Below are 24,891 nucleotides of genomic sequence, written 5' to 3'. Positions count from 1 at the left end.
CCTCTCCCTACAGTTCTGCGTCTCTATCCTCTCCCTACAGTTCTGCGTCTCTCTCTATCCTATCCCTACAGTTCTACATCTCTCTCTTATCCTCTCCCTACTGTTCTACTTCTCTATCCTCTCCCAACAGTTCTGCGCTTCTCTCTATCCTCTCCCTTCAGTTATGCTTCTCTCTCTATCCTCTCCCTACAGTTCTGTGTCTCTCTGTATCCTCTCCCTACAGTTCTGCTTCTCTCTATCCTCTCCCTACAGTTCTGCGCTTCTCTCTATCCTCTCCCTACAGGCCTGTGTCTCTCTATCCTCTCCCTACAGTTCTACATCTCTCTCTATCCTGTCCCTACAGTTCTACATCTCTCTCTATCCTGTCCCTACAGTTCTACATCTCTCTCTATCCTCTCCCTACAGTTATGTGTCTCTCTCTATCCTCTCCCTACTGTTCTGCTTCTCTCTATCCTCTTCCTACAGTTCTGCTTCTCTCTATCCTCTCCCTACAGTTCTGTGTCTCTCTATCCTCTCCCTACAGTTCTGCGTCTCTCTATCCTCTCCCTACAGTTCTGCGTTTCTCTCTATCCTCTCCCTACAGTTATAAATCTCTCTCTATCCTCTCCCTACAGTTCTACATCTCTCTCTATCCTCTCCCTACTGTTCTGCTTCTCTCTATCCTCTCCCTACAGTTCTGCGTCTCTCTATCCTCTCCCTACAGTTCTGCGTCTCTCTAGCCTCTCCCTACAGGTCTGTGTCTCTCTCTATCCTCTCCCTACAGTTCTGCGTCTCTCTATCCTCTCCCTACAGTTCTGCGTCTCTCTATCCTCTCCCTACAGTTCTGCATTTCCCTATCCTCTCCCTGCCGTTCTGTGTCGCTTTCTATCCTCCCTACTGCCCTGCAACTCTCTATCCCCTCCCTACCACCCTAAGCTTCACCTCTCTACTGTTCTGCATCACTATAGCCAGAAGCTAATGATTATTCTGAAGTAGGTGGTGAAGGGTTGATCCTGATGTGCTGGTATTATTATGTGGGGGCATATGTGTTTTTTTTTTAAGTTGGTAATTAGCAGTGTGTGTGTGTTGGGGGGGGGGCAGTTAGCAGAAGCTTTGCCTAGGGTGCCAAGAATCCTTGCACCGGCCCTGGGTGGGGAGGGAGTCCCCCTTGGCAATGAGCAAATTCAGTCCCCATTGGCAATGAGCAAATTCAGTCCCCCTTGGCATCAAGCATGAAGCCCCTGGTATCGAGCATGAAGTTCCTAGCAATGAGCATGTAGGTAAGTGGCAATTATGTGTCAGATGTGTAATGGGCATTACGGTTGGTTATATAGTATGTAATGGGCATTACGGTTTGTAATATAGTATGTATTGGGCATCATGTGTGGCCTTATGGGCATTACGGCATGTGGCTTTATGTGTTATGGGTATTACAAAGTTCGGTAAAATGTGCAATGGGCATTATGGTGTGTGGTATAATGTTAGGCCACGCCCCCTTTTTGCAGCGCAAGAGCCCTGCCTACTACAAATTGGGAGGGGTGCGAAACATTCCCTTGCTCCGGGCACCTAGTTACACCACTGGGGGTGGGGGAATACTAATACTAATAGCCAACATCCTTACTCCTGGCATTTTCCTGATGAGACTGGAACCACCAATCCACGAGGGGGTTTCTGAGTACCCAAAAATCCCCCCAGGAATCTATGGGCCCTGGACTGAAAGCTGAGGGTCTCCTCTTTCCATGGGTACAAGAATTTTAAAAATCGGCCCTGGGGAACCGGAGATATATGACTTCAAAGCAGTGGTCCCCATCCAAGCCTGTTAATTGCTCTTCCTAGTCAGATATTTCAGTTTCTGTCTGACTTAGAGTTTTTCTGAGAATATATTCCAAAATCTGGGACTCTCCCCCTTTGAGGCACACTAGTAGTTTGTCTCTACTGTGCCCAGGACTAGATATATCAGCCTTCCAGCAGCTGGTTACTGCTCCAGCTATACACACCTGGTATGTAGTTTTATATTATCGTTGGCAGATTGCTCTGCCTCCTAAACTCTGATCCCCTAGTCCCCAATACCATTTGGTATGTGGGATTCTCTAGTTGTTAATTCCATAAAAGCTAAGAAATCTAGTTCCGGGAACTGGAGATATCTGCAGTCAAGCAAGCTGTCCTCCCACCAGAAAATTATGAATAATAAGCCCACTCCTTTATACACCCCTCCTCTGTGCATTAAACATCCTCTACCACCCTGGAAGTTATGTATCAGGGCCCCTTCATTCAGCCCAATGCCCCCTTCTCCCACCATCTGTGCAGTAAAGGGGTAATAAGTGGAAATTACTGATCCAGGCCCTACATGCTGAGCGGTTGATATAATACCCCCTACCACCCGCGGGACATCAAAGCTTCCGCTCATAGCACCCCCCACCCCTACCGCTGGAGGATAGGTAAGGGCCCCAATACATTTCTATGCCCAGGGGTCTACACTGCATATATATTATATTATATATATATATATGTATATATTATTATTATTATTATTATTATTATTATTTATATACACTTGGTCTATCTATAATACTTTAACTGACCGGAATATACTGGGTCACCTAAGTGTCCATCTCCGTGCTTTGCTCCGCCTCTCTCTGGAAACTCCCTTCTGAAAATCCTGCGTTTGCCCCTGTCCCCACACACTGTGTTTATCAACCCCTCAAAAACTGTAATCCCAAAAGAGAAACATTTCAGATATGCAGGGTTGGTGTGTAGCCTGGAACTTTGGCTGAGTGTTTGTTTAATGTTTCCTGCTGCTTATAATGGGGCCTAATTTTGAACTGTTTGCTCCCCTGCACATTCACATGGGGGAGCAATGTTTGCCCTCTGGGCATGTGCATTTGCATACACTGGGTGTGAATGGCATCCCAATTGCACCTACCAGTGTGGGCGGTGGAGATGGGCTGTGCACATCGGATGGCCAGCATTTTTATGGGTGTTCCCATGAAAACACTTGGCGTTCCCATGGAAATTAGGCAGAGACGCGGATGTCAGCTGTCCGCCCTGTTCCCATACAGGGAGAAATCAAAGCTAAGACACTACTATGTTGATTGGCAAGCATGTCTCCAACTTGCCTTGAAATTTGAACCCCTTGGGTTACTGCCCCCAGCCCATCAGACCGGTGTCATAAGGAGGACCCAATTGGGAATTCCAAAACTGCATCCCACCAGGAGATTTGCAAATGCAGCCACCACAGGAGTGATATCCTCACCTGGGGAGACAGATGGATGACCTTGTGCATCTGCAGGTGAGACTCTGACCATTTGCTCAAGAGATCCAGTTGATAGGTTCTTGTATGGAACCTTCCATACCGAATTGCCTTGAAGGAGGCCAGCATCTTGCCCAACAACCGGACACACAAATAGACAGATAACTGGCGATGACAGAGCACCTCCCTCACCAGAGTTTGAAGATCTGTGACCTTTGCAGGGGGCAAGAACTTTCTTTTTTCTACTGTGTCCAGGATCATACCCAGGAACTGTAGCCGCTGAGATGGAACCAGCTGGGATTTTGGTAGATTTAAGACCCATTCATGGTGTGAAAGAACTTGAATTGCAAGACTTTATCAGGAGGTCGTCCATATAAGGGACTATGTTGACCCTCCTGAGTAAGAACATCATCTCCGCCATCACCTTTGTGAATATGTCCAGGGCCATGGACAGTCCGAATAGTAATGCCTGGAACTGGTAGTGTTCGTCCAAGACTGTGAATCTCAGGCAAGTCTGATGAGGAGGCCAAATGGGACATTAGGAATTCGCCTTCTTCCAATCCCGATATCACCACTTTGAGTGAATCCATCTTGAATTTGAATACCCTTAAGTAGATGTTCAGAGACTTCATATTCAGGATAAGCCTCACCAAGCGCTCTGTTTTTGGTACCACAAACAGGTTGGAATAATAACTCAGACCCCTTTGTTGGAGTGGGACTGACACAATCACCTGTGATTTTACCAATTTTAGTAAGGCCTGACTAAGGACAATCTGAGCTTCCACCACTGCCGGCAAGTGGGGAGGTGGAGGTTTGTCGAACTCCAGCCTGACCCAGGAATCCAGGCACGAGGTCTCCCACACCAGGCTGAAGAGCAACAAGCTTGCCCTCACCTCGGGATTGTCATGGAGAGGTAGAACTGTCAGGGTATGTGCATGTGAACAAGTTTTAAATTCACCTTTCTGTTAAGATATAGGTCAAGATTATCCAACTCATTCAAAATATTAGTGCAGTGGAAATCTGTAGGTGTGTGCTACATAAATAACTGTAAAGATGAAAGGACTGCTCATTGCCGACCTTGGCATTCTTTGACTGTATCCAGTTGTGCAGTGCCAGTCCCTCTTTTATTGAATACAGAACGGCAAAGAAAGAAAAGCAGTCATATTCCCATTGTTGCCCCCGCTGAGTGAAAGCCTGCAGGAGATTCCAGTGCACCAGGAGTTAATTACTGCAGTGCATCGCACGTGCACGCTTGTCATCAGCCGCTATGTCGCAGAAAAGTGTGTAGCGTGCGGCGTCCACACAATGAGATGCGCGCCCCCTGGGCATCCCATCACACAGTACAAAAAGTATGTGCTGCACATACTTTTTATACTGCTTTTGGATTGCATCACACACACATTGCATGCAAAACGCATGCCATGCGATCTAGCCGATAATGCATGCGATTCTAGGGCTAGAATCCAAATGGATTTATCGCTTAAAGACCCTCTTACTACTAGGACTTTATGAAAATTTGGGCTTGAGCTCATTCCTGTAATACATTTTCATAAGGGGTGCAGTATATGTCTTTTGATTATACAGTAGGTCTTCTCTAATTGCATGTTCTTTATTGATTATGGCTCTTTAGGTATTGCTATAGAAAATCATTCCATTTATAAAGAAGAAACTTCATGGGTCATTTTCCAACTGACCACCAGAGGTCACTGAACCATTGTATTCTCCCAGTTACTAGAGCAGTACTAATGTAACCAGCATGAGCATAGTGGATCCAAATGTATCTTTCTTGTATGTACAATGTATGTGTTGTGTAATAAAAATATCTGGTACTTGTGTACAATCACGGCTCCCATCGCATGCCATATGTAGTGGCATGCGATGGCATGCGATGCGATTTTACTGTGTTTTTATGCATTTTTGTTAAAAATCGCATGCAATGTCATTTTTTACTGAAATTATGGACATGAGTTGAAATCATGTAAAATGCACCCCAAATGTCATTTCTCACACAGTACCACCTACACTATCAACGCCAACCCGAAGCGTGGCGAGCGCAGCGAGCCCGCGAGGGGCGGCGGTACACGTCCTACGACCTTTTCATACCCCCACTATCCACGTCGGCGTGGAGTTGAGAATAGAAAGTGTGGCGAGCGCAGCGAGCCACCGAGCCCGAAGCGTGGCGAGCCCCGCGAGGAGACACAGATACCTTCACAGGTATCCGTGTCCCCCGCGGGCTTCACAGGTATCCGCATCCGCTCGCCACGCTTCGGGCTCGGTGGCTCGCTGCGCTCGCCACAATTTCTATTCTCAACTCCACGCCGACGTGGATAGTGGGGGTATGAAAAGGTCGTAGGACGCGTACCGCCGCCCCTTGTGGGCTCGCTGCGCTCGCCACGCTTCGGGTTGGCGTTGATAGTGGGGGTGGTACAGTGTGAAAAATGACATTTGGGGTGCATTTTACATGATTTCAACTCATGTCCATAATTTCAGTGAAAAATGACATCGCATCACATCAGATCGCATGCGATCGCATCAGATCGCATGCGATGCGATTTTTCCGTATACAATGCCAATCGTGGGAGCCGTGATTGTACACAAGTACCAAATATCTTTGTTTATGTACACAGATTTAACACTGTTAGACACTGTACACTATGTATTTTTTTGCATTTAATACTGTTTTGCAACTTTGTAATCACCTTGCTAGATGCTCCAATCACTGTCCTGATGGCTGATCTCCCCCAGGTGTGTTCTGAGGAGGAGTTTGCCAATCAGCTTACACATGTGTTGAGGCTATATTATGTATTTCACTTGTCCATTTTTTATCCTGATGAAGAGATTAAAACTCTCGAAACGTTAATGTAAGCAGGCGCCTGTCTCCTTTATTTGAAAGTCACCAGAGTGCCGCCCTACCACAACGATTAACCCGCACTCAGCTGAGTGATTATTTATTCTGAAGAAATCCGATGGGTGCGGGTTAATCGTTGTCTACATTACCTGTTTCTTCCTTGCACCGCGGTAACCTACATTGGAAGGAAGAATGCCAGCATATCGCAGGATATATATATATACACACTTTTTTATAATATTTTTTTTTTATTGTTTGCTCATATTTTGATTTTCTATTTTTAATTTTTTCTGATCCACCTCGCAGAAATTTGCATCCATATATACTGTATGTGCACTAAACACTTTTTATTGATTGTAATTGTGTGTCTGTCAATGTTTATACGTCTATATGTCTAAACTAAATATTTTATAAAGGATCATGCATTATTGACTGAATTCTGTACTTATAGCCCAACAACCCTGTTTCTTTTAATATTAGCGCAGAGAACTATAAATTAATTTTGGAAATAATAGAGGTACACAAGAAAACTTTGGAGCACCCCTGCTGTTGAGACTGATTTTTTTTTATGGTATATTCTAGGTGTTAAAAAGGGGGGGTTCAAAGTAATAAGATGCCACAGGAAGCCATTTGTATTTCAAACTTGTGCATTTTGAACTTTTGGTATCGTTCTAGACACTGACACACCCTCATACCCCCACTTAAATAAAATGTAGGTGAACTTTTACAGGCAGAAGCACCTGTGAGCAACAAGTCACTGAATACAGAAATGATTGACTTTCTAATTCAAATCTCCTGGATAACATAACAGATTCCACAACCATACAGTAAGCACAGAAGAACATGGAATGTTCACAGATACATCAACATGATTTCTTCTCATAGTAAATATTTATATTATCTCCAATTGTATCTGTAGCTGTACCACCCTAATATCAATCCCCCCTCCCCCCCCCCCCCCTTCCCGGTAAAATTAAAGCTCCCAGTCATTCCTACCTTGAAGAAATGATTCAGTAGAATCTTCTCTTGTGCCTTCGTATAAGGGTCTGCTGGAGTCAGCTTAGTCCCAGGGAAAGTGACGTCCAGGTAGTCACACACAATGGGAGATTCATAGACTATTTTGCCATCAGAGGTTTCAATGGAAGGGACCATACCCAGAGGGCTTTTCTCAAAAAACCAGTCAGGCTTGTTCTTTAAATTAATGTTCACGACTTCATGTCTAAACAAAGACAAATATGAAAACTGTAGGACCCTCCACGCACCAGTAGTGTAGTAAATGTACCACAAAGTGGATAAATATAAGTAAAACTAACTATATGACTGCTTGGAATCCAGACCCCTGATGAAGTCCTTATGGCGAAACGCATTGGGTTTCTTGTTCTTAGCCAAGAACTGACTGCATAATGGATTGGCGCGACTCTTGTTTTAAATTTAGTTTCAATAAATATATTATTCTACTGCAAAATTATATGAAATTATTCCACTAAAATGTATTAGGGTGTGATATAAGATCTACAGGCATTAGATAGACAGTTATGCGGTTTTATTGGGGTGTCATGTTGTACGTTTAATCACCTGTGACCACAATACATGTAAACTTGTAGCCTTGCTTCGCTCACTGTGGCCAAGTTTGTTGACCATTGTCCGGTCAGTCTAGTGCTCGTCTAAGTAGACACGGCCTGTCCACTGACTGGAACCCGATTTATCAGTAGCTGTGTCATTTCTAAAGCTTAGTGGACTAAGGGCCTGATTCAGATCTGGTCTCTAGGCTGCGTATACTCGCAGCCTAGTGAACAGGTCAGCGCCGCCCCACTGAACACCCATAAAATGCTGGGCATTCCCCTGCTGCCACCCCCAGACGTCCCTGTCCAGAGCGAATGGCTCTTTCGCTCCTGAGGTTTGCATATGCGCATATTCACGCATGTGCAGACCATAAACATCGGATAAGGTGCCGAATTCAGACCCACGCAAAATGGTCTGAATCACCCTCTAACATTATTGTGCACACCTGTGATTCATTCATTGTGTCTTCAGGCTGGTCGTGAACACTGGAACGATGAACAATATATTGTTCGGTCATCTGAAAGAATGAGCAGGGTGTATAAACTGTGGGGCAGATTTATTAAGCTCGGTGAAGTGATAATGTGGCTGGTACTTTATCACCGGCCAATCAGCTTTTAACTGTGAAGTTACAGGCTTGGTTTGAAAAAGGACAGGTAGGAGCTGATTGGAACTTTATCACTTCACAAGCTTAATAAATCTACCCCTATATTATTTGTCTGGAGTTTAAGGGAAATAGTTGACAACATTGCGTCACTTGAACATATTTGCGCGTGTGCAGTCCCCGACAACAAATGGCTTTGGCAAGTTACACACTCGCCGAAGCCGTTCATTGTGGGGGAGGGCTGGGGCTGTAAGCCATAGGGACGCTCAGAGTTTATGGGTACACAGGCGGGCTGATGCAGGCTGACATCACCCGACCACCCCGTCTTCGGCATAGCTCTTGCAAACCAAAAAAAAGTCAATTTTCACTGACTTCTAGTTGCAATGGCAAGAGAATCATTACGTGGTCGGCGACCATCAAATCATTTCTCTGCCTAGCGGAGACATGCGAGTGGGTGTGTTCTCGTTACACATTCCCTCGCATGTTATCAATGGGAATCAGCAGCGTCTTAGGTGCTCTGTAAGCTGCAAACATCGCAGCTTACTGAGTAAACATGAATCAGGGCCAGATTAAACCTTTGGGGGGCCTGGGTCACTTTCGTTAGGGGCCCCCTCCCATTTGTCATTACTGGCCACAAGCTGCATGGGAGAATATTACACTGTCAAAACACAAAGTAAAGGCAGTATAAACTTGGTCAATGGGTAACTGCAGGGGTGGGGGGGGGATTAATATTATACCACATGAAAAGCCTGTGTTTGTCCCTCTGTACCTTACTCTGTAGGAGCCCTGGCAGGCTCAGTGCTGCCCCTGATTAAAACCCTCCAATAACGAGGCCGCTGCTGTCCTCCATGGGCCTGAGAAGCATGTGATGAGCTCCACCAAGCAAAGCTTAGCACAAGCCCATAGTCTGATGTGTAGCCAGCTTTAGGTTCAATACATTTAAAAAATCAAATTTTCAGGTGGCAGTTTGTGGGTTACAGCCATTTCAAATGGCTACTACATGTAGTGGTAGTTTGGTGAAGCAGTTTTCATGACCTATTAAAAATGTATAGTATGGTGTGGACAACTCCTTCACACATGAAAGTAATGTGGAAGATCTGGTCCAGGTTTTAGAGCAGCTGCAGCAAGAAAAACTGAGGTGATCAAAGTTGGGCTGATTAAGTATCTGTAGCTTCCTAATAAAGTGTTTGCAGGGCAGAGGGTCATTACTCTTGATGGTGAAAATAGCTGCCCAAGTGATAGGCCGGGGTGTGAGTTACGGCAGGTACCACTAGAGCTTTCTGAATAGTTTGCACTGTGCTGTGAAAATGCTGGAGTTTTCTGAAGAGTTTTACTGTGCTGTGCTGCAGTGCTGTAACCATACTTTCTTATGCTGATTACCTGGTATGCTGTGCCCTGCTACAAAATAAAGACCAAGATTTCATCTTTATCCACTGTATGCGATTCCTTTTTGACACACAATACATTATTATAATATATATATATATATATATATATATATATATATATATAAAATGGGAGCTAAAGGACTTGCAAGTGGAACTATATGAATTGGAACAGTCAGTGCAATTATCTAAAACATAAGTTCACAAAAAAGGCAGCCCATTCTATATGGCTTCAGGTTTTCATTAACTGCAGAGGAATGTTCCAACACATGGCTGCAAACATAGAACATTGATCGTTCTAGCTGTACATGTTATCAGTGCTGCAAGTAGAATTTTTTTCTTGCTGGTACTGATAGCCTCCACCAAAAATGGGCATGGCCATGTGTCCTGAGGGGGCGTGGTCACACAATGCTAGAGGAGTGACTAAATGACAATAGTGGTGTGGTATCAGGAGACAGGGAATGAGAAACAGGGAATGACTGGGGGTGGGTTGGTTCTTGCTTGGTGGAGAGCTGGCCGCTTGTGCTTACAATTGTGGAACCTGCTCTTCATGCTTTCGGCATACAGCACCAATCATAATGCTGGGTGGGTCGGGCTGCAGATGCATTATATTTAAACTTAAATTAAAAATAGAATTGACAGTGGGTAAGGGGGCAAGTGGTACTGCGTACCTGCAACATATTTCTTACAGGTACCACGCCGTACCCCCTTACTTTTAACACTGCATGTTATTAAGTACAGAGCTCAGACACTGGGACTTGTAGTAATCTCAACAGCAGAGTCCTCATGGCATTACAGAGAGAAATGTAAAGGTGGTTGGTAGTTGGGTGGTGGTGGTGTGTGTGTGGGGGGGGGGGGGCAGGATGGACAGCGCATAATATGCCACATATTTCCTACCAAGTGCCACCTGCAGAGATTTCCCTGCTTTCACTAGGCAGCTTTAGAAAGGACTGATTAGAATTACTTTGTAGATATAGGAAGAAAACAAATCATGTGCTACTTTATGAATAAGGTGCATAGATTATTACTTACTTGATGCCCTTGGCAAGGAGGACAAGCACAGCACTCTGGGAATAGGGACAGAATCTCATGCTGTAAAGGCGGATAACTCCTTCCGGTACGGGCCCTGGGGCATCACTACCTGAAAATAAAAGCATTTATTCAGTATATACACATACCTCCCAACTTTTCAGATCCTGCAAAAAGGGGCAAAGGCACATGCCCGAAATTAGGGGGCGTGGATTGATGCAAAGGGGGAATGGCCTATAATTGCGTTGTCCCTTGCGTTGTCCCATTTTGCCGCTGTGGGGGCATGGCCCAGAGGCTCTGGGAGCCTCTAGCCATGCTCCCAGCCCCTCTGGCTGTGGGAATGTGCACAGCGTTTATTTAGCGCTTTGGGGCATACTTGCCCACTTTCAGATAATGTCTGGGAAACTCTTGAAATTCAGGTGACTATCCTGGCTTCCCATACCACCACCATCTAGCTGCTCACCTCCCCCACTTACAGAGCATAAGTGGATGTTACGAGTGGACCCAGTGAAGCGGATCATGTTGAAATAATTTATCGTTTCCCTGCCCCCTGCTCTACAGTATCGGCTTTAATACTATATTGTACACACACAACCTGCCTCTTCCTGCAGCCCCACAGCTTACTATTAAGAGGGGGCCCAGATGGCAGTATCTTGTTCACCTTTAGTAGCCACGTCTGGAGGGGGCGAATTAAGTCCGCCCCAACTCTGGTGCCACCAGGTCTTCCGTGGGACAATGCACCAGAAATTGTTATGTAAGAGACAAAAGGCGAACTAACTAGGGAGCCTAACTGAAAATTAGAACTGAAACTGAAAAGCGACTTGCCGAATATAACTAACACCACGGTACTTGTGTAGTTTCACGGCGCCAGCATGGCGTCTGAGTCCCCTTGCGGGGCTTGCTTCGCTCGCCCACGCTGCGGGCTCGTTGGCTCACTACGCTCGCCACGCTATTTAATATCAACTCCATGCCAACGTGGATAGTGGGGGTATGAACTATCCACGTTGGCATGGAGTTAAGTTACTTCATTTGAGATAGTTTGGCGAGCGTACAACCCGGAAGTAGCATGGCACCATGCTGGCGCCGTGAAACTACACAAGAACCAACACCACTAAAAGTCGCATACACAAGATACACCTCACCAAAAAGCACACCACACAACAGTACAAACAACACAGAATAACACTGAGAATACCAGACAAAGGTAAAGTACTGAACTGCGGCACTCTCTGATAGAACCAGAGGGGTAAAAAACTAATGACCAGGCCTAGGATGGTAACAAGAAATATACCAGGAATAGAGAAAAGTAACCAGGTCTCCAAATGTACTTATGGCACCGGTATAAGGAACAGCTGGACTGGTTAAGAACATCCAGGAGACAGGGCACCAGAAACAAACAGGAGCTGGTAAGGAGCTGAGAGCTGGCAGGCAGATAGCTCAAAACTGAAGCTGCTGAGTGGAAACAGGAATACAGGAACCAGGAACAAGCTGACAAGAGGCAGGTGGATAACTGTAGCAGAAGCTACAACTAGCATCGGCGGGGCTGTGCTGGACTGAATCCCTTAGGGGTCAGGTGACCAATTACCTGGGAAAGCCCCCAGTCCTAATGCTGCCAGCTGAGACCGAAATAATGAGCTAAGTAACCAACAGTCTTGTGCATAGAGCAACACACACAGGATTGAGTTGCAAAGGCACAGACTCACCACCGGAGTCCAGCAGAGAGTCCATTACTAGAAACAGACTCTTGGAAAGCTCTTAGAAACTGACATGCAAACTCAAAGGAGACATGAGCCACCGTGGTGGCTCATGACAGCATGCATGTTTCGGTTTGGAAACTCACATTTAATAACTGCAGAATAAGAATTCACTGCTTGATGTGGGTTATTAGACAGCTGTGTCATACACTCCAACATGACCCATTGCATTCGGTACACAATGCTCTGTTCCTGGACGTCCCTGGTAATGTATGATTGTCATCACCTGTGTTGAAACACCCTTCTCTTCAATTACCTAGTTCCACACAGGTGCTGACAATCATCAGTGCCAGATTAAGGTCTAAATGGGCCTGGAGCTGAAAATTATCAAGGGCCTATTATGCGCAATAATAAGGGTTGTGGCACTATTTCTTAAATGAAACACCGCCAAAATCCCTTCTGTTAGTAAGGGACAACAGATTAAAACACAGCAACAATATTTTTGGAGTACGCAAACCAATATGCATATGGTACACCAAGATCAATAATTAATACAATCAGAAAAAAATCTGGAGAGGATCTTCAGGTATCCATTGTTGGATGTATTCTCAATAAAAATACACAATCCTTTAAAAAGGTACCTGGCGCATTTTATTTAAAAAGGTACCCAATGCATTTAGTCAAAACAACTTTATCAGGGGTAGCACCGATCAATGGATCGTGAAACAATGATCCAGAATTGAGAACATGCTTTTATCGCTGTATATTAAGAGTCTAGACAGTCTACATATAACAGTAGCCATACCTAATTTTTTAGGGAGTTTTGATTGTATATAATAAGATAACCTCTTCTAAGGTGAGAACCAGTGATCAGGACACTCAGAAAATAGCAGCCTTCTCATCCATTAGCTGAGAGAAGGCCCTCACAGGATGCAGGGAGCAGGGCCGGCGCCACCACTAGGCAGCTCTAGGCATTCGCCGGCACCTGGAGGGTGGCAGTTCGCCCCTCACCCCCAGCGAACTGTGTAAAAAAATTGCTGCCCCGGCATCCCTGCAGTGCTGGGGCGGTTAGGGGTGTCCGTGCCGTAGGGGTACCTGCGGCGCCGTCATGTGTATAAAGCTGGCTGCGGCCGGCGGGGTCTCTGTAGCGAATAGCAAATAACTAGCGCTATGCGTGCGGCGGTGCGGGAAGCGCTAGTTATTTGCTATTCACTACAGGGACGCTGCCGGCCGCAGCCAGCTTTATACACATGACGGCGCCGCAGGTACCCCTACGGCACGGACACCCCTGACCGCCCCAGCACTGCAGGGACGCCGGGTCAGCAATTTTTTTACACAGGTACCACCCCCCCCCCTCCCTCGCCCCGGCACCGGGGCGCCCCCACCCCGACTCGCCTGGAGCGCTCCGGTGCCTTGCACTGGCCCTGGCAGGGAGATATATTGCCGGGTGCCCTCCAAAGGTGCACCCGCAGGACGCTGTTGTCCTAAGATACTTGCGGGGTGAGGCGGCACTCCAGTCATAAAAAAAATACTGAAAGCCAAAACTTGGTAGACAACATTTCGGCACCTTTTATGTGGTCACCTAAGTTTACCACACCATATACCCCTTATACAAATCATGCAACACAATAGTAACCCTCTTATACTGTACTTGCCTCTTTATGCCACATGGATTGAGCCAAAATACACACTATACAAAACAGATTGAGCCAAAATTCACAATATGCTCCACAAACAGGGAGCATTTAAAAATTTACACCATAGTTAAGCCACACATCATAATTTCCATTATGTATTATGCCAAACACCATAATACCAATTAAAAATTATGCTACATAAGTGCTGCTTACCTACATGCTCATTGCCAGGGGTTCCATGCTCATTGCCAGGGGTTCCATGCTCGTTGACATGTGGGATTACATGCTCATTGCCATGGGGGAATACATGCTCGCGGTAACTGGAGGACAGCCACCGCAGTGACAGCCATTGACATCTGGACAGAGAGCGAGGGGCTGCCCGGCTGTATTAAGAGCACTGAAGGTCCCGGCTATTTGAAATACTACCCCTTTCACACCAGAAAATGCAGGAATTTACCCCGGAATATGGTCTCAGGATCATGCAGGGACATTCCCGGGCTGGCCCCTTTTACAGCAGCCTAGTCTCTGGATGTTCTGGTGTGAAAGGGGAGAGAAAACCACCACCCCTCCTTTAACCGGCTATATTGTTTAACCGGTTATATTTTTGGATCCAACTGACCCATTTAAATAAGACCGTATCAGTATAATATAAGAACTTTTAAGTGGGATTTGAATGGTTTTGGTCCCATGAAATTGAGCCATTTAGTTCCAGAGAAATCTGCCCTCAAAGAAAATGAACAGCCATGAAATTTCATTTCAGAAAAAAAAGTGGTTTACCTGCAATATCTCTGGAATCAATTAACCCATATAAACTAGCCTGGTATCAGGCTAGTTCATTTGGGACTTGGGTTAGAATGAGTTCAACCACAAGCTTCTGTGATGCCAGGGGGGTTGAAATGGCAGCCATCGGGACTGGGTGGGGGTTGAATTAGCGGATCCCATGTTATCCTATGGGGAAAATGTTCCAGCTTTCCCCAGCGGTATCTCTGGTTCCCGGGGGCGAGCGACGCGGGGCTGGGCTCGTTGGAAAGCCCCAGTCCTCATCTACAAAATGGGCCTATTTGTAGAGTGGGCCTAGAGCTACAGCTCCATCAGGTCCATTGTTAATCCGGCCCTGGCAATCATACATTACCAGGGAAGTCCAGGAGCAGAGCATTGTGTACCGAATGCAATGGGTCATGTTGGAGGGTATGCTGTGTGTGCTCCTCTGTGTGGCCTGGGTTCCTGGCTGGTACTGGTTGATAGATCTACAGGGTGACATTCTATGGGATGAGATAATCTGACTTTGGCGATGTATTTCGCAAAAACGTCCGAAATCGCTTTTTTTTTTATTTTCGCATATTTAATGAGGTGCGAAAATGTGAAAAAAGTGCGATTTTGGCCAACAAGTTGGACACACTGGAAATGCGATGGCTGCTTTTCGCAGCACATCGCATCCAGATGTGTTAACATTAAAAAGTATACAAATCGCATATTTAATGGTATGCGATTTGTATAAACTGTGTCTATAATTCGCCCAAAAATCAGACCAGGTTCTGATGGGGGAATTAGCAAGAACCCTGCACAGATCGCAATGATCTGTGCAGGGTTCTGGTGAAAAAAAAAGTTTAAACAGTTAAAATAAAAAAAAAAAACAGCGCCGGGTCCCCTGCCAGAGCATAACCAGCCCCGATACTCATTGAGCCGGTGCTGGTGACATAAAATCAAGGTCCCCGACTAATAGGGGTCCCCTTGATTTAATGAAACCAGCACCAGGCTCAAGGTCCAGCGCTGGTTCCCGAAATACGGGGGACAAAATGACTAGGGGTCCCCCGTATTTTAAGAACCAGCACCGGACCCAACCAGCCAGCAGGGTAATGCCACAGCCGGGGGACACTTATTATATAATGTCCCGCGGCCAAAGCATGGGCAGGGGTCCTGGGGAAGTGGGGACCCCCCCAATGAAGGGGTCCCCCCCCTCCAGGACTTACCAGCCCATGCTGAAAGTCCGGGGCTGTCCCCGATGCCCCTGGGCGGTGGGCATCGGGCTGATGCAAAGTGTAAAAAATAGAATAAAAACTATTGTTTTCTACTGTAGAACTATGAGTCCCAGCAAGCCTACCCCACATGCTGGGACTTGGAGAACCACAAGTCCCAGCATAAGGGCATTAAAGGGCCCGCTGGCACTTGTAGTTCTACAATACAAAAAATAGTTAAATAAAACACACTGACACCCTGAAAAATAAAAGTTTAATACACACATAACACACACACACTGATACTTACCTACCTTGAGCCCGTAGGTCGGTCCCTGGATCCTGGGTCCGGGGTCCGGGGCTCCTGGACAGAAGAGTCCGGTTCCGGGGCCTTGGTCCTGGTTCCGGGGCTGGTCCGGGGTCCTGGGCTCCAGGGCTGATGTCTCCGGGGTCCAGGATCCGAAGTAGTCCAAAAGGGGTTCCTAAGGAAGGAAATCCTACTCACCTGGTCCTCGGCGACGACCTCGGCATCCTCTCCGGCAGACGCGCTGCTCCCGGCTGGTACCCGCTCACGGACTGGAGAGGCGCAGAGATGTTTCATCTTCCGCGCCTTTCCTCCGAATGATTCTATTGGCCGCCTAGCGGCCAATCAGGAGCCGAGAAAGTCGGTGTGTGTGTTATGTGTGTATTAAACTTTTATTTTTCAGGGTGTCAGTGTGTTTTATTTAACTATTTGGTACTTGTGAGTTATCTGGACGCCCGATTTTTTGATTGTATGCCTTAAGTTAAGGCATACAATCAGATACGATGCGATGCGATATCGCATCGCATCGCATCGCATCGCATGCGACCATCGGATGAGATGACCCGATTTTTCCATAGGAATCAATGTTAAAATGATTCCTATGGAAAAAGGGGTCCTTTTCATACCCCTACTATCCAAGTGGGCATGGAGTTGGATATAAACCTGTGGCGAGCGTAGCGAGCCACCGAGCCCGAAGCGTGGCGAGCGAAGCGAGCCCCGCGAGGGGACGGTATTCCGTGTCCCCTCGCGGGGCTCGCTACGCTCGCCACGCTTCGGGCTCGGTGGCTCGCTACGCTCGCCACAGGTTTATATCCAACTCCATGCCCACTTGGATAGTAGGGGTATGAAAAGGACCCCTTTTTCCCATTGAATTCCATGTTAAAATGGACTCAGTCCATTTTAACATTGATTCCTATGGAAAAATCGGGTCATCGCATCGCATCGCATCCGATGGTCGCATGCGATGCGATGCGATGTGCCCGATCCGACCCGATTTTGAAATCGGGCGTCCGGATAACTCACAAGTACCAACTATTTTTTGTACTGTAGAACTACAAGTGCCAGCGGGCCCTTTAATGCCCCGCATGCTGGGACTTGTGGTTCTCCAAGTCCCAGCATGCGGGGTAGGCTTGCTGGGACTCATAGTTCTACAGTAGAAATCAATAGTTTTTATTCTTTTTTTTTACACTTTGCATCAGCCCGATGCCCACCGCCCAGGGGCATCAGGGACAGCCCCGGACTTTCAGCATGGGCTGGTAAGTCCTGGAGGGGGGGGGCCCTTCATTGGGGGGGTCCCCACTTCCCCAGGAACCCTGCCCATGCTGACCAGCCAGGGGGATAATGCTTTGGCCGCGGGACCTTATATAATAAGTGTCCCCCGGTTGTGGCATTACCCTGCTGGCTGGTTGGGTCTGGTGCTGGTTCTTAAAATACGGGGGACCCCTAGTCATATTGTCCCCCGTATTTCGGGAACCAGCACCGGACCTTGAGCCTGGTGCTGGTTTCATTAAATCAAGGGGACCCCTATTTGTCGGGGACCCTGATTTTATGTCACCAGCACCGGCTCAATGAGCCCGGGGCTGGTTATGCTCTGGCGGGGGACCCCGCGCTGGTTTTTTTAATTTTAAATTGCGATTTCCTGCAAACGTGCGATTTTCATACATGAAAATCGCACATTTTCAGGACTAAAGAAATCGCACCAACTCGCACCTATTCGCACTATTTGGCCCGTTTTTCGCATCTCATTAAATATGCGAAAAACGGGCCAATCTTGCGATTTTTTAAAAGTGCGATGTGGTGCGATATAAAAACATGCGCATTTATCTCAATCCATAGAATGTCACCCACAGTGTCTAGATCGCAGATTCTCAATCTCGGGCCTCAAGACCCCACACAGTGCATATTTTGCAGGTCTCCTCACAGAATCACAAGTAAAATAATTAGCTCCACCTTTGGAACTTTCAAAATGTGTCAATGAGTAACGAGTGCACATGCACACCTGCCGGGAAAAATGTAAAATGTAAAATGTGAAAAGTTTGAGAACCCCTGGTCTAGATAGACAGTCAATAGGTCTACCCCAAATGGTCGACCGGGTCAAAAAGGTAAACAATTGACAAAGTCAACATAAGTTTTTCATTATTATTTTATTTAACAGTCTTGTTTTTATTTCACTATCCATATCGGCATACAGAGAAGCATAGCAAGCCATGCAAGGGTACATGTTACACTATTTGGGGGTCAATTTTGACAGTTGTCGAAATGGACACCAAATTAATAAAAAACAAAAAACGGTACGGTAAAACGTACGCAAACTTAGTGAAATCGCATCGCATTGCATCGCATGCCGTTATGGTATGGCATGCGATGCGATGCGATTTTGGCACTTATAATGGCATTTAATGTACTATAGCATTAAATGACATACAATGTAATTTATTAAGGCCCCCCCCCCCCCCCAGTATCGACGTGACCCCGAAGCGTGCCGGTACACGTACGACCGACCTTTTCATACCCCCACTATCCACGTTGGCGTGGAGTTGATTTTATATAGTGTGGCGAGCACAGCGAGCCACCGTGCCCGAAGCGTGGCGAGCGCAGCGAGCCCCGCGACGGGAAGTGTATTATGTTACATGTATAACGTGTCCTCTCAAGGGGCTCGCCACACTTTGGGCTCGGTGGCTTGCTGCGCTCGTGGATAGTGGGGGTATGAAAAGGTCGGTCGGACGTGTACCGCTGTGATCGCCACGCTTCGGGAAGATGTGGATAGTGGGGGGGGGCAAAATAAATGACATTATATGTCATTTTACCATTAGATGGCATTATTCTAGGTTCCATCAGAACCGATATCTCATTGCATCGCATGCCATACAATAATGGCATGCGATGCGATGCGATTTTTTATCGCATCATATCTTTTTAATGGATTCACTGACACAGAGCAGTGAATACATTAGATAGGAAAATCGCATCGCATGCCATACAATATGGCATGCAATGCGATGCGATTTCACTACCGTGAATAGCCCTCTACGCAAATGGAGTAGTGGGCGCCGTGCTAATACACAAGTACCCAAAAAACCCTCATGGCAACCTTTTCACGGGTCTACCTTCTTCATGTCAACCTTTTGACCAGGTCAATCTTTTGATTGTCTATATAATAATCAACACCTTTTCCTGTCATGTGACTGTAGTAAGTATGTAGTGCAATGAAGTTTGTGCTCTGTAACAATGAACGTAAGGGCGAGATTGTAAAATAAGAACATAGAAGCCACCCGGAATGCGGTCATTTGGTCTACAGCATGATGGTCGACAGTCATTAGGTCGACACAATTAGGTCGATATGGGAAAAAGTCGACATGGTTCTAGGTCGAAAGGTCATTACTTCAACAGGTCATTAGTTTGACAGTGTCTAGGTCTACAGCCAAAAGGTCGACATGGGTTTTTTATTTATTTTTTTAGCCAACATGTGCCGACAGGCGGCATTTCATGCCCTACCATCCACTAGGGCGTTGTGGGAAAATAAAATAGAGTGACGAGAGTAGCGAGGCCCCGTGCCCGAAGCCTTGCGAGCGATGCGAGGGGATGAGGTGCACTTTAAACTGTGTCCATGTCGACTGTGTTGACATTCACGTAAAAAAACTGTGAAAAACCCCATGTCAACCTTTTGACTGTTGACCTAGACACTGTTGAACTATTTACCCAGTCGAACTAATGACCTGTCAAACGAACAATCTATCGACCTAGAACCATGTCGACCTTTTCCCATGTCGAATTAATCGTGTTGACCTAATGACAGTCGACCATCATGCTGTAGACCAAATGATCCCAACCCATATGTTGTACTCCCAGTATGTCTCTGTGCTAGGTGGCACCAGCAGCCCCACTGGATGCTAGAGCTCTAAGCAGATGCCCAGTAGTATCAACAGGGGCGGGCTGGGCCGGGGGGCAGAGTGCCATATGCCCCCCGGGCCGCTTACCCACCCACTGGCTGCGGGCCGTGCTGCGGCTGGATCAGCTTCTCCAGCCCTCCTGCACTGGCCGCGGCTTACAGAACACGGCCGCGGCTACAGGAAAATGGCCGCCGGCCCCCTGCACTGAGGACATGTTCTCAGTGCAGGAGGCCGGCGGCCATTTTCCTGTAGCCGCGGCCGTGTTCTGGAAGCCGCGGCCAGCGCAGGAGGGCTGGAGAAGCTGATCCAGCCGCAGCACGGCCCGCAGCTAGCGAGTGGGTAAGCGCTCTCCCCCCCCCCTCCCTCACCCCAGCATATGTGTTTCTGTCACTGTGGGGGCATATCTGGCACTGTGTGGGGGCATATCTGGCACTGTGTGGGGGCATATCTGGCACTGTGTGGGGGCATATCTGGCACTGTGTGGGGGCATATCTGGCACTGTGTGGGGGCATATGTGTATCTGGCACTGTGGGGGGCATATATGTATTTGGCACTGTGGGGGCATATGTGTATCTGGCACAGTGGGGCATATGTGTATTTGGCACTGTGGGGGCATATGTGTATCTGGCACTGTGGGGGCATATGTGTATTTGGCACTGTGGGGGCATATGTGTATCTGGCACTGTGGGGCATATGTGTATTTGGCACTGTGGGGGCATATCTGGCACTGTGGGGGCATATGTGTATCTGGCACTGTGGGGGCATATGTGTATCTGGCACTGTGGGGACATATGTGTATCTGGCACTGTGGGGGCATATGTGTCTGGCACTGTGGGGGCATATGTGTATTTGGCACTGTGGGGGCATATGTGTCTCTGGCACTGTGGGGGCATATGTGTCTCTGGCACTGTGGGGGCATATCTGGCACTGTGGGGGCATATGTGTCTTTGGCACTGTGGGGGAATATGTGTCTCTGGCACTGAGGGGGCATATGTGTCTCTGGCACTGTGGGGGCATATGTGTCTCTGGCACTGTGGGGGCATATCTGGCACTGTGGGGGCATATGTGTCTTTGGCACTGTGGGGGAATATGTGTCTCTGGCACTGTGGGGGCATATGTGTCTCTGGCACTGTGGGGGCATATGTGTCTCTGGCACTCTGGGGGCATATCTGGCACTGTGGAGGAATATGCGTATTTGGCACTGTGGCAGAATATCTGGCACTGTGGCGGCATTTGTGTCTGGCACTGTGGGGGCATATGTGTATTTGGTACTGTGGCGGAATATCTTGCACTGTGGGGGCATATCTGGCACTGTGGACATCACATTGTGCGGTGTAATGGGCATCATGGTATGGGGCGTAATGGACATTACGGTGTGGGGAGCATTGGGTAATTGCCATCACAGTATGGGGTGTAATGGGCATCAAGGTGTGCAGCATAATGTGTAATTAGCATCACAGTGTGCGGTGTATTGAGTAATTAGCATCGCAGTGTTGGGCGTAATGTGTAACTGGCATCATGGTGTTCAGCATAATGTGTAATTGGCATTACGGCATGTGGCTTTATGTGTAATGGGTATTACAAGGTTCGCTAAAATGTGCAATCTGCAGGTACACAATACAATCATGGTACAGGCAACGCCCCTTATGATAGGCCACGCCCCTAATTTTTCGGCGCGCCTACGGCGCGCAAAAGCATTCCTTCCGACGGTGACTTGGCTGATTATGGGCCAGTGCTCTGGACTTGCCCCCTAGGCTAAAAGTTGCCAGCCAGCCCCTGAGTATCAATAGCCTTTCATAGAAAGGTTAACAGGACAGTGGGGGAGATGTATCAAAGCTAGGAGAGAAATTAACTGCCAAGAGATAAAGTACCAACCAATCAGCTCCTAACTGCAAGAGATGTGTGTGCGTGGTGCGCAATCAGCAGCAGCTGGCACAGGGTTGTCAGACCCTTAGATTAAAGAAGATTAAAGAAAGAGAGTGTGGCAGCGCTGGCTGTACCAATAAATTGGACCAGATGGTTCTCAAAAAATGTATAACAATTTAATAGTTAAGAAAATTAAAACACAAATAAAGTATAACAATTCATATGTGAATCATTAGACTAAAGTCCAATTTTGCACTATTAAAAACATATATCACCGGGATATTTTTGCTTGGGACCGATAAGTATTTCAATTGTCAATATTGAAATACTGACAATTGGATTCATATTACCATCCTGGTTGGTCTGGTCGATGTTTTGTTATCCAAACTGGGGTGACACAGCAGTCCTGAGTTTGCCCTATATTTAGTATATTTATTAGTACAGATGTTTTTTGTGAGGGACGTCTGTGGGTGGATTTGGACAGGTCACCACAATTTCAGAGATGGTGTCAGCAAACTGATTTCTGAACAGCTCAACGCGTTTCCCTGGAAAATGTACCTCCGGCTTCCTCAGGAGCAAGTAACTGCCATGTTACAGGCTCTGGGGCAGATGTATTGATGCTGGTGAAGAGAAAGTAGAAGGTGAAAACACCTTCCACTCTCTCTTCACAAGGCTTAAAACATCTGAACCCGTGTTTGAAAATTGACAGTTATGAGCTCATTGGTACTTTTGGTACCTAATTTTGAGGACGGAGGAAGACAATGGTGCGGGCTAGAGGAGCGCCCAAATATGTTGGGGGTATGGCCTACACTTGCAATGCTCCTGTGAGGTCACACCCCCGGTTTCGCCACTGAATAGATGCTGTGCGCATGCACTGGTGATGGGGGGGGGACTCTCAACTGCCCCTCTCCCCAACGCGGGACACTGCTGGCCCCGGGCAGGGCGCAGGAATGTCCCCAAAAAATGGGACAGTTGGGAGGTATGATCTCCCCTAAAGTCTATCAACTATCATTCTATTGCCCATATGTAAGCTTTATGTCAAGGTCAGGTCCCATAAACACAAGATTACCTCTACACCCACATAACACACACTTACCCTTCCCCAAACTCCACTGCGATCGGCTCATTTTTGCAGAGAGACTGTCAGTGCTGCCAGCTATATATCCTGCATTACAGGGAGCAGAGAGATTAATGACACAGCAGCTCTCTGTGTACATTGTAACCAGTGGGACATACCAGTGAGGAAGCCCAGGGGCGCTGTATGCTGTATGCCCTCCCCCCATTCCCAATAATCATCTGCCAAGCAGCACTGACGCAAACATCCCTGGCAGTAGCTACGGGTGGTCCGACAGTCGGGATCACGACAATCATTAGCCCGACGTCGGGATCCCGACTAGCCGGACCCAGACAGCATGGTGAGTGCAACTAAGCCCTTTGCAGGCTTCCTGCACTCGCCACCCTGCGGGCACCGTGGCTCGCTACGCTTGCCACCTATTCTATTATCCCTCTATTCCCCACGAGGGAAAATAGCAGATGGCCGTCGGGAACACGGCTGTCGGTGTTTTGACAGTCGGGATCCCGACGTTGGGTAAATGCCTGTCGGGATCCCGACTGTTGGGACCCCGTCCAGCCCCCGCAGCTACAGGGGCTGGGCTATCTGAGCTGTCATTCCATGCAACACAATATTCAAGCATTTTTTAGATTCCAGTGATCGCGAAAACCTAAAAAAAATTGTGGGTCCCTTGGACCCCTCACTTACAAAAATTCTGGGTCTCAACGGGCCAAAGCCTCCTCTACCCTTCCCCCCAGCATGGCACATACAGAAGCCTCCTCTCTCCCACATGGCATATACCCTGAGCCGAGGGCAGAGCCGAGCCTATTTTTTCTGATAAGCAAACATAGATATGGGCGCTCCTCACTGTGGCTATTGTGGATCGGGGGGAGGGGGGAGTATCATTTGGCCCACTCACACATAAAGCAAGATAGATATATAGTAGAAAAGGCAATACTAAAATAGGGACAGCGCGTGCCAAATATGTACACCGTAATGCCTATCACACTCCCATTACATATTATACAACATGCCATAATGCCCATTACACATTTTGTCACACACCGTAATACCTATTACATATAATGCCACACTCTGTATAGCCTCTTACATATTATGCCACATAAGTTCCGCTTACCTACAGTACATGCTCCCTGCCATGGGGTTTAACATGTTCTCTGCCATGGGGTTGAATATGCTCTCTGCCATGGGGTTTAACATGCTCTCTCCCATGGGGTTTAACCTGACCTCCAGTTTCTGGTCTCAGCAGACCCAGAGCTGGCATCTAATAATAATCACCGCACTGAAGCAGCAGTATAGGAGCAAGCAGCGTTCCAGTGCTACTGGTGGCAGTCATAATATAAAGAGGGAAGTCCACCATGCTTCAGGTACAGTGCCTCGCAATGCTCGGCACACTATTATAATTTCACTCTATGTCCACTTGGATAGTAAAGTATGAACCAAATCGATCTGTGACATTCGGCACCCAAAAAATGTGAAAAACTTATGACGACTATGTGACCATCGACCACGCTCCCATCACTCCAACCCCGGCATCTTACTTCCGGTACTGTTGATCTAGATGTGGTCAACTATCATTTGGAGTCTAACTAGATGTGTTCAAATAAGGGTGGTCAACCATCACATGGTCAATCTAGACATCGTGCCTGTAAATCCGTCAACCAGATACCCGTTAACAATGCGCATTCCTGTTAGAGATGTCCCCCGTCCTCTGTACATACAGAATTATGTAAATTGTCTCTCTATTGGGTTATGCAGTGGAACTCTCCCCATGCTGTGGGATGTAGCATGCTCTCCCCAAGTGTGTGGGTCATTCAC

At 47.2% G+C, this 24,891-nt stretch overlaps 1 protein-coding gene across 1 annotated transcript in view; it reads right to left on the bottom strand.

Moving 5' to 3' along the window:
• The window catches only part of LOC146009180 (glutathione S-transferase omega-1-like), a 32,833-nt gene extending 9,669 nt beyond the window's left edge, over positions 1-23,164 (bottom strand). Inside the window, exons 1-3 of the mRNA XM_083149290.1 lie at positions 23,098-23,164; positions 10,659-10,767; positions 7,074-7,296 (exon numbers count right to left, since the gene is read on the bottom strand). Coding sequence (XP_083005416.1) covers positions 7,074-7,296; positions 10,659-10,767; positions 23,098-23,128 — 363 coding nt within the window. The 5' untranslated portion in view covers positions 23,129-23,164. The remainder of the gene's footprint in view (positions 1-7,073; positions 7,297-10,658; positions 10,768-23,097) is intronic.
• Positions 23,165-24,891: the final 1,727 nt, after the last annotated feature.

Source organism: Crinia signifera, chromosome 6 (assembly GCF_055691185.1).
Source record: "Crinia signifera chromosome 6, ASM5569118v1, whole genome shotgun sequence".
Lineage (NCBI taxonomy): Eukaryota > Metazoa > Chordata > Amphibia > Anura > Myobatrachidae > Crinia > Crinia signifera.
Note: the sequence above shows the minus strand (reverse complement) of the source record. Positions and strands in the feature narration are given on the sequence as shown.